General features: G+C 32.4%; 2 protein-coding genes across 5 annotated transcripts; one reads left to right on the top strand and one right to left on the bottom strand.

The window, feature by feature from the left end:
* Nucleotides 1–677: 677 nt before the first annotated feature.
* Nucleotides 678–6,172, bottom strand: LOC117234094 (leucine-rich repeat-containing protein 58). 2 transcript variants are annotated; one of them, XM_033494996.1, is made up of 5 exons: nucleotides 5,905–6,172; nucleotides 3,459–3,972; nucleotides 2,810–3,026; nucleotides 2,207–2,396; nucleotides 678–1,301 (listed from the first exon to the last, which is right to left on the bottom strand). In XM_033494996.1, the coding sequence occupies exons 2-5, from the start codon at nucleotides 3,929–3,931 to the stop codon at nucleotides 1,138–1,140; spliced, it is 1,044 nt and encodes a 347-aa protein (XP_033350887.1). In that variant the 5' UTR covers nucleotides 3,932–3,972; nucleotides 5,905–6,172; the 3' UTR covers nucleotides 678–1,137. The 2 variants fall into 2 exon arrangements, with proteins under 2 accessions (XP_033350887.1, XP_033350888.1); XM_033494997.1 differs by lacking the exon at nucleotides 5,905–6,172 and adding an exon at nucleotides 4,877–5,026.
* Nucleotides 6,173–7,431: 1,259 nt separating this feature from the next.
* Nucleotides 7,432–10,185, top strand: LOC117234090 (mitochondrial ribonuclease P catalytic subunit). Of its 3 annotated transcripts, XM_033494981.1 has the most exons (6): nucleotides 7,432–7,731; nucleotides 8,035–8,084; nucleotides 8,233–8,830; nucleotides 8,912–9,158; nucleotides 9,290–9,417; nucleotides 9,499–10,185. In XM_033494981.1, exons 3-6 carry the CDS (start codon nucleotides 8,235–8,237, stop codon nucleotides 9,818–9,820), a joined length of 1,293 nt encoding a protein of 430 aa, XP_033350872.1. In that variant the 5' UTR covers nucleotides 7,432–7,731; nucleotides 8,035–8,084; nucleotides 8,233–8,234; the 3' UTR covers nucleotides 9,821–10,185. The 3 variants fall into 3 exon arrangements, with proteins under 3 accessions (XP_033350872.1, XP_033350870.1, XP_033350871.1); XM_033494980.1 differs by lacking the exons at nucleotides 7,432–7,731; nucleotides 8,035–8,084 and adding an exon at nucleotides 8,088–8,171; XM_033494979.1 differs by having other exon boundaries at nucleotides 7,434–8,830.

Here is a 10,185-nt window from a genome sequence, read left to right as displayed (position 1 = left end):
GAGTGGGGGTTTTGAGGGGAGGGAACGAAACCCAAGCATGTACATACATATACATGTATGTAGTGTATAAAATAACAGAGCGCATATATATGAATATGCATATGTATGTATAGGTAATTAAACAGAACGCGGCGACGCTATATGCGATATTAAAGAACAAAAGGAAAAAATGATAAAAAAATCCTGACAGAAAGAAAAATGAAAAAAAAAAAAAACACTAGCGAACTCTTATTACGATATTGCTATTATTCACGAAGAATTGTCACCGACTTAACTTCGAGTTATTAAAAAAGATGACGAAGAAAATGGAAAAAAAGATATGATAACGATGTTCTCTATGAATCTTGAACGACTCTATACCGACGAATCACGATGATTAAGTAACATCGTTCGCTTCGCTACCGTTCACTTGTCGGATGTTTTCAGTTTTACACGGTTCACACACGAGAATAGTCGATAATCGGTAATCGTAGAAATAAATCAGTGGATGTGTTTTAAGCGAGGATCGAACGCCTCCGTTCCTACGGAGACTCTATGATACTATGATTATTATTATTGTAGATTTTGTGGTTTATTTAACAATAAAACGATAACACGGTTAACAGACACTGCGGTTTCATTCGCGACGGTTCCGCACGATGGACGGTGGAGTAAGTATGAAGCGAATTAAGCTCGAATCGATCTCGATGAAATATTTATTTTACGAAATATTTGTTCACGCATATGACAAATTTGCATGCGTAAGCAGACTCATACATATAAGACTTTGTAAAAGTAATTCGTCATCTTTGAAAGACTTTTTATTCTTAGCGACAATGTCGTTTAGTCAATACGAGTGCTCGGTCGACGAACAAAAATTCGACCTCGAACTTCCACTTCCCTCCAACTTTCGATTTTAACGTAATTTTCAATTTCAAATTTGTCTGATCGAAACGCTTGATTTATTGTCGAACATAATTCCTCGCGTATCTCTATGCTTAGCCTTCGACTCTTGAACCTGATACTCGTGTTTGATCTGATTTGAGCACAGAGAGAGAATTCGCCGATGAATAGCGCGATAGTTCAGTCGTTAACGCCCTCTGAACGCAAAACGTAACAGCCTTCGGTAATATTAATACAAAATTCCAGTAATATCAATCAGCCCAGAAGAACCTTCCTTATCATCGCGCCACTGACTACTTCGTCTCCGTCCCGTGATTCTATGCACTTCCTGCTACAAAGGTACTGTAGCAGAGGTAGACGATACTTGCCACAGAAATCGACGAACTTGACGTGTTCCACTCTGTTGTTGAAGAACACACCTGGAAAGAAATGATATTTTTACACTTATTATTTAGATGGAGACACTTGAAAAAGAACGAGTCTTTGTATTATAAAAATCTTTGTTCATTGGCATAAAAGATATAACTGACAAGCGTTTTGCAAAAAGAGTACATGAGAGGTCTTAATTATACGTTAATATATAAGGTGTCCTAAATTATTTAATCTGATCCCTATGAATATTTCTGAAACTATTCATCAAACAGGAGAATGTTTCGAATAACAGTTACATGGTTCGACGTTAGTAATTGTTTTGTAGGTGGAAACGTAAAAAGCATATTAAGATCAATTTTTCTTTAATGGAATCATATATTTTGCAATAGATTGGTCGATCCATTTTGACATACCCTATAAAAAAATCATTAATTTAGCAGATATTTTAACTTTTATTTTGTAAAATCTGTCGTATGAAACACAGCGATCCTGAAGGTAAAAGATCACGAGTCCTAATATTCGTTGCTTTAGAACGATTAACCTTTGTCCCAACCCAATCTTTTATATAGACAAAAGTAACTAAGATATTGACACGCTGTATAAATAAATTTAATCACCAGCGAACGTACCAAGATAAAAAAACGCAACGACTGCGTTATCTGTATAATTGAAACAATTTTGAACGCAATAGTATGGATTACTACTGTTAAAAGCATTAACAGACTACAACGGGGCAAATGAAAATCGCTAACAAGCAACGGTTCACGATGTCTTATCGTCAGGCCGATGTACTTGTTTCATGAATTGCAAACGTGAAAACAATCTCGTGGGGAAAGGCGCGATAGAACGGTATATCTATGATACTGTAAGGGATTGTAATAGAAGGAAAATCGATGTCGATGGTGGTAGAGTCGATAGAACTTTGAACTTTGAATCAAGCTTAGTCACTGACCTTTACACTTCGAGTTGACGCAACGATGACCGCTGTTTAGATACTCCACCAGGTTTCTTGGTATACTCTCCCCGTCATATTGGATGTTGTTAGTCATGATAACTCTGGCAGCCAACTCCAGCAGAGACGGAGGATTGTGTGTCATGTCCGACACGAATCTTACTACCAACGGATTGTCTCTCAAAGATAACTGGACAAACGAATAAACGAATAATTTAGCGAATAAAATTCCTATAAACCAATGTTTAAGTGGTGGATATTAGGAAGCATCTTTGTTGATGTTTAACCCATCTTCTGCATTCAGTTTTTTTTCGAAACGTGGTACATATATGACAGATTTAGAATTATATATATATATATATATATATATATATATATATATATTTAGAATATATATATATATACTTTTAGAATATATATATACTATATAATTATACACTATATACTATATACTATATACTATATAATTATATATATATATATATATATATAATATATAGTAAAAAGTATAGTAAAGTATAATATATAGTAAAACTAGAACGTAATTGTAGAAGAGCTAGACTAATTTATACTATGTAATTTTTTTAAGTAACTTTATATCACCTCCGTCAGACATTTTAACGTGATGATCTCGGTAGGCAGTGTCCTCAGTCTGTTTTTGTGAAGCAGCAGTGATTTCAAGTTCGTCAACTTTGCTATGGAACTAGGTAGGCTTTCCAGCATGTTGTCACACAATACCAACGCCTGGAGAGACATCAGTTCGCCTAAGGTAGACGGTACTTCTGTCAGTCTGTTGCCTCCCATCGATAACACTTGCAATCTTGAAACAAAATTATTAATCTCTTTATATAATTCCCATGCTAACACAACTATTAACCTAGATAAGTATGTCTCTCATATTTCTGAGAAAAAGATTGCAAGATACCTAATTTTGTGATTTCTTAACATTGTCCATACCGTTTAACATCCTTTTCAGAGAATCAAAAGCCCTTCTTTTGGAAAGTCAACTAACAGTAATCAAAAATTAGATCGATACATTCAATTTAGAGGTCAAATAAAGGAAAAAAATGACATTGTTTTGAAAATATCACGAAAAGATTCGGGCATGTCTAATTTTCCTATATTTTTACCATATTTTTGAAACCTGTCCAAAGATGGAATACTTTCGTGAGCCACTGTGCTTTAAAATCGAAATATTTAATTAGACGTACATGGTGGCTGAAACATCAGAAATAAACGAACCCAAAAATACCTTTGCAGCTTCCAAACGTCTTTACTGATCTCAGTGATTTGGTTGCCACCCAAATACAGGTACTTAAGATCCGTCAAGTCAAAAACCTGCTCCGGAAAATCTGTTAACCTGTTGCCGCTGAGATTCAGTTCTCTGAGTCTCGACAGATTTTGGAAATTCTTCGGTAAGGAATCATTCGTGAAGTTATTGTGCTTGGCTACCAAGCAGGTCAGAGGACAATCCTCGAAGAAGTCGGGCAACCGATGAAGGCCACAATTTGATACGACCAACGAGTTCAAGTTCGTGAATCTGACTATCGACTGTGGAATACTGGTCAGCCGATTCTGATGAAGTAACAAGGTGTCCACATGTTCCGGATTCTTGGCATTGATGAAATGATCGTCTAGTAATTGAGGGTCGAGCATCAAATAGGACAGATCCAGTGTCTTGCTGCCGGAATCCGAGTCGCTCGAGTCCGACGTGTAGTTCTCCATAAACGAAGTTTCACGGGTTTCCGTTCAACTGTGTAGAAAACCTTGGGAAACAGAAGAGAAAGGATGAAACAATTTTTTTAGAGAAAATTGTTCATTCACTCAAAAAAAAAAAAAAAGAAAAAAAGGAATAATTGCAATATAATTGTAGCTGGATTAATTTCTTTATATCTCGAAGGTTGCTTATCATTGCTCTATTTACCTCTGTTGTTTTTTTCCTTTTTGAGAAAAATATTAATTCCTTTACTTCTTGTATCGTCATCTTCAAACAACTTTCAAAGAAATAGATGAATTGCAGAATTTCTTCATCAAACAATCGCCGTTTTTTAATTTATCTTACTTACAAAGATATAACGTGTTTATGATAATCACGGATATGTACATTATATATGCAAATCATTTTATACGCGAAATAAATCGCCTATCTTGCTGCGCGTGTTAATCTAAGCGTAACTACTCTCGATAAAAATTGAGAAAACTTAAGCACGCAAATATAAACAGTGTTTTATATTCCCTTGGTTACGTACTTCGAATCAATAGAAAACATGTAAATGATAAACCGCTAATTTATATCTCACTCTGACCACGAGTGATTAACGGGTTTCCAATGGTAAACAGATATTTTTAGATGAGACATCGATGTTAATGTTTCGTTAACTACTTGATCGACCAATAGCGTTTCGTAATTTCGATGATGCATTACTTGAAGAACGGTGACGAGGGAAGCGAATGCATTTATCGGTAATTAGCTTGATTCTTTGAGAGATAAATGTCGTTTTTTTTCGAGACGGTGACTCCTTATTTCTTTGACGAAAGTGTTAGAAATCTTTCAGGAGCAAAGTTTCCAGAGTGACTTTATAAAATACAATATACAGAATACGATACTACGTAAAATAAAAATATTGCGAAGCAAACGTTTTGTCTTCTGTATATAATGTACTTGCTTACCTTGAGCGATCAATAAATTTTCGAACTCGATTTTCTCGAAAACTGTTGCATGCAGAATCCGTATAATATCTCTTTCATCTTACTTTCAAAGTTATTTACTTTTCTTTCGACAAATCTCTGTACAGAATCTTTTTGTTTCGTTGTACTATTCGTCCTGACACGTTTGAAATTAACGCTGACTCTGTTACTTTACGACTAATACATAATCGAAGACGAACAGAAAGCATACCGAAGGGGGTCATATCGTGAACCGTGTGAATCTGTCTTTATCTGTTGCAACCTTCATGATTTCAAAGACCGTGACGAGAGGTCGTGAAACGTTGCGATATTTTGCTTCTATAATACACTGATGACAATTACGAACAATAATTCCGTTAACTTCTGGCAAGTCATCAGATGTTAGAAAATATAAAACATTAAGTAAAACTGTCTTAATAACGCACTTTTCTTATTTTCATTTTCGTTCGAAAAATTATTATTCGAAGAATCATAATTTATCATAAATGTTCCAGGCAAAGGCCATCGATTGTTTTGCACGAAACGAACTATCTATCGTTACTACGTTACTACGATACGTTGCGAACTACTATCGTTAAAGTACCAATGTAAGAAACGAATTGAGAATCAAAGCTCAGTGTCTTTGATTTTAAAAATTTCGCTCATCTGTTTGTAATCTAAAACGTCTCAACGTCCACTTCGAAAATTTTCCTACGTCAATGAAACGACGATAGTAATTTCCTCGACGATAGTAATCAGATAATTTAAATTCAAATAATTTTAATCGAGAGCTCTTTCATACTTTTAAAAGAGAAAATAGACCTGTCAGCGATCTTCGTGTATAAACGAGTTCGTATCTCGTAGTAGCTTGGTCCTAAGGACTTCACGTGACTTCCGCCATTTTCACGAAGCCATCACATAGTTGTAGGATCAAAATTAATTAACCGCGGAGTCAACTGGTTCGCGTAGCCGTGAATGTTTCGAGTATTCCGATCACACGAAATAACCCTGTCTCAATAATATTCTCTTACCTCGGTGCAATTTCGTCTCTCGTTGAACGTCAGAAAGTTTTCGCCCTTCTACGTTGTTGCAAGATTGTCTCGGTCGTTCACTGTTCCGAGTTCCGTGCCACGCTCGGCCGCGGTTTACAGAGAAACTGGGTTTACGATTGGTTTAAGATGTGTGAGCGCCAGGCACGAGACTAAACTATATCTGGTTTTATCAGTCCTCTTTATAAGTTGTTGCAGAAGCACTTGACATCACCGACCGCGTGTTGATTCGCATGGTAGATGTCGTGGTAACGAGTGAACGACACATTTCAAGAAAATTTGAATTTTTTATTAACTATTAACTCATTAAGGACCAAGCAATGTTTATCATAATGTTATGAATATATAGTGGTGTAAGTTAGACCATTTTCGTTTTTCATAAAACAAGGGATTTTACGTTTATTATTATAAAAAATTATAACAAATTAATATATTTCAAATTGTCCACTGTATTTTGTTTAATTGTGAAAACATATTTCGATAGAAAGTAAAGTAAGAATTTAATTACATACAAGAAGAAAGGGATAATACTTTTAAGAGTTGAAATGCGTGATTGGAGATTCAGATTTCCAAAACATTATTGATACTGTAGTATTGCTTCTTTTCAAGAACATTTTTTTGCCAAAGAAACTCTTTATATCTATGTTTATTGTCAGAAAGACGATCGATAGATGTAATTTATTTATTAAAATTTATTCGGTATTGAAAAAATTATTTAAATTGAAATATTTATAATGATAAATTAATCAATCTTTTATCGTTAATTTTACACTTATTACATTTAAATTAAATTATTCTCAATTATACAATATTGATAAGAATATGGCCATCGTATTACACATTCTAGAATGTTTGAAACAATGTTTCTAACATTATAGTAATTTTTATCTCTACATTATTTCAAAGGTTGAAGTAAAATTTGGAAAACGTAAATACAATTGTGCTGGAGGAACTGACAGCTATTGGGTATTAAACACGAAAGCAAAAAATTGCAGGATTCCTTTAATTAAGAATAGGAAGGCAACAGCTTTAATTAATATTACTATCGGCTTATTGCTGAAAGCTATATAAATATATGTATACGAGTACATATATTCAACAATACAAGAGATCGTATAGCATCAAGTTTATAAGTAAGCGAGATTTTGATGTAGAGAATGCACAAATATAAGTTTAAGTTAAATTATGATTAGATTAGACCTAAATTATGCAAAAGATAGAAGCATGTTGTCACCCTGTAAAAGACTAAATGCACAGGAGACGCCGGTATCATGATGATAACTTTGCCGATTGTTTGTGTGAATTTTTATGGTGACGTTTCTGTCGCCAGATGGAATTGGTTCGATGGAGTCACTAATAGCGGCAATACGAAGACATTTTAATTTTATATAATGAATGTAAATAGTTCTACAAACTAATTTCATTACTTTCTGCCTAATATAAATCTGATTTTCCTAACAATTATCACAACAATATACAGTTTACATATATAATTTACAACTTATTAGTAGCGTCTAAGTAAATTTAAGATATGCATAAACTTTGTACACGTATAACTTTTAAAGTAATGATCTTCATACCTTAAAACTAACATTTTTGGATTTTATTTGTGAAAAATAAAAATCATATACTATAAAAAGAGAGTCAGAAATTCGATATGTATAAAAGACAATGTTCAGGAAAAATATATAATTCATATTCATTCATTCATAATAAAAATAATAATTTAAAATTAAGACGAAATATTCGCTTTACTCGAGAGTAACTTTTAACAGCTTATAGATTGCATGTGACTACAATTTCAACGCTGTGAGTACTTTAGGTTAATGATCTCCGTGTTGTAAAACTGGACTTTACTTATTAAAAACTACGAGAAGAAAATTGACGTATTCCCAAATAAGTTTAACCTCAATATTTTTTTAAAGAATGTTAAAATATATCGTGCCTTTGCTGTTATGTTCTGTTCAACCGTGATTGCTTTTTGAGGTTAGAAAAAGACAACAGACTCCATACATTAAAGTGAAAAATATACCAAAACATTTTGTAATTTTAGCAAAATTGAAATTAATTGAAATAATATAAATATGTTTTCATATATTCGTCAAACATCAGTGCTACGTACAATTATTAGAAATGTATACATAAGTACTATTGAGCAGAAGGTTGGTAAATATTGGCAATATGTGGTGAATAATTGTGAAAATGCATTAACACAACCTAGTACTATATCAAAAGAAACATGGGAAAATGTAAGAAAACATATCATAGAATCACAATGCGATCCATCCACTCTTGATTTTGTTATTCTAGACATGTTTCAACATATGAACTATCCGGATGCTGGAATATCTTATTATAAATTTTTAATAGATAATAATTATAAACCTGAAATCCCTGTTATTACTAAATATTTGCAGTTGCATGGCATAAAAAATGGTCCAATATCAGAACTAGATAAAGAATATATTTTAGGTTTGTACAATAATATTAGTAAAATGTATACTTCATTTAATGAACAGCTCAGTAATGCTTTTATCGAATGCTTATGTAAAATGGACATGTGGAAGGAAGCTATTAAAATTATAAAAACACACGAAGAAAATGATAAATATTTGCTTCGAACTGGATATACTAGCTTAATTTCATATTTATTTGATCATAAACAAGAGGAGTTGGCATATGAATATCTCATGCATAGCCTACAAAACAGCTATGGGCCTCATGACAATGCATATACTACGTATTTAAAATATTGTTTAAAAGAAAAAGACACATTTAATATGAAAATTGAGAAGTTATTTCTAATGTGGAATGCATATGGTATTAAACCTAGTCAAGACATTGCATTTGAATGTATGAATGCATGTATTGAATGTGGTTGGTCTGTCAGTCAAACTGTAATATCAAGGTATAAGATATACAATTATTAATAATAATAGTAATTAGTTTTATTTTTCCGTACCGTTACCCTTTATTATCTTTTACATAGATCAAGGTGTCGGAAGTGTAACGAAGACATTTCACAACAAAGTTTACCTGACGAAGACTACGAGCGTTTATTGCAAGCTACAAAGAAACGTTTGATCTTTAAAGAAATGTATTATGTAACTGAGCCGCACGAGATACAATCGTTTATAAATTTTATTAATAAAAATAAACCATATGACATAATCGCAGACGGATTAAATATTATGTATGTTGCTAAAAACGGTATCAATAAAGATCTAATGTATGAAGTACGTAACTTTAAAACTATCACAGTAGCATAATAAATAATATTAATAAATAATAATAAATAATATTTTAACGATTGCTATCTTTTTATCAATTGAATATGCACGATCGATAAGTAATTAATATTTTGCAGATCAAACGGATTTTCAAATCTTATGAAAAGCAGAATAAAAAGGTATTAATCATTGGAAAAGCACATATGAAGAAGTTTATAGCCAAAATAGGTCTGCAAAGTGTAGATCGTTTCTATGTTAAAAATAGGTATGTATTATAGCTATCTATAATATATTGTTATTTATTCCTTAAACCATAGATTATATTTATATTGTTCCGTTTTTTTAGCTCAAACGATGATTTATTTCTATTATATGCGGCATTTGCAAGTAGAAAAAATGGTAGAATTATTTCTAGGGACTTGATGCGTCAACATGTATTTGCTTTGCAAGACATTGAGTTAAATGCTCTCTTTAAAAAATGGCAGTTATCGCATCAGTTTTTTATTGATGTAAAGAAGGGTTTCGTGCAGTTAAATTCACTGTTTCCTATTGACGCGATCGTTCAAAAGCAAAATAATAGTTGGCATATACCGTATGTCGCTAATGATAAAATATCTAGAATGAGGCATACATGTACCAATGACTGGATGTGCTTCAAAATGCATTAATAAAATTATATGTATATATTTCTATACAAATTTTTAAAATTACATCTATTTTATAAAAATAACTTCTTTTTAAATATATTCACATTTACATAAATATGAAAATATGAATATATTAAACAGGACGGTGTTATGTTTGATACTGCGTAAAATGTTGTCATAATATATATGTATAATGCATTACGTATTTTCTTTTAAGTTTATTTTATAAATATATATATATTATGCGAATTTTGTACTTTTCTTATCTAATTCATTGACAGGATTATGTCGATAACAAAATGTTTCTGTTGTACGAAAATGTACTAGCAGATGGCGCATAATGCGTCATTAGATGTAGTTCAATAGAATTCGTGTCATACATTCCA

This window comes from Bombus vosnesenskii, unplaced genomic scaffold (genome assembly GCF_011952255.1).
Source record: "Bombus vosnesenskii isolate JDL3184/JDL3185 unplaced genomic scaffold, Bvos_JDL3184-5_v1.1 scf7180000013302, whole genome shotgun sequence".
NCBI classification, from domain to species: domain Eukaryota; kingdom Metazoa; phylum Arthropoda; class Insecta; order Hymenoptera; family Apidae; genus Bombus; species Bombus vosnesenskii.
This window is presented reverse-complemented; position numbering and strand designations above follow the sequence as displayed.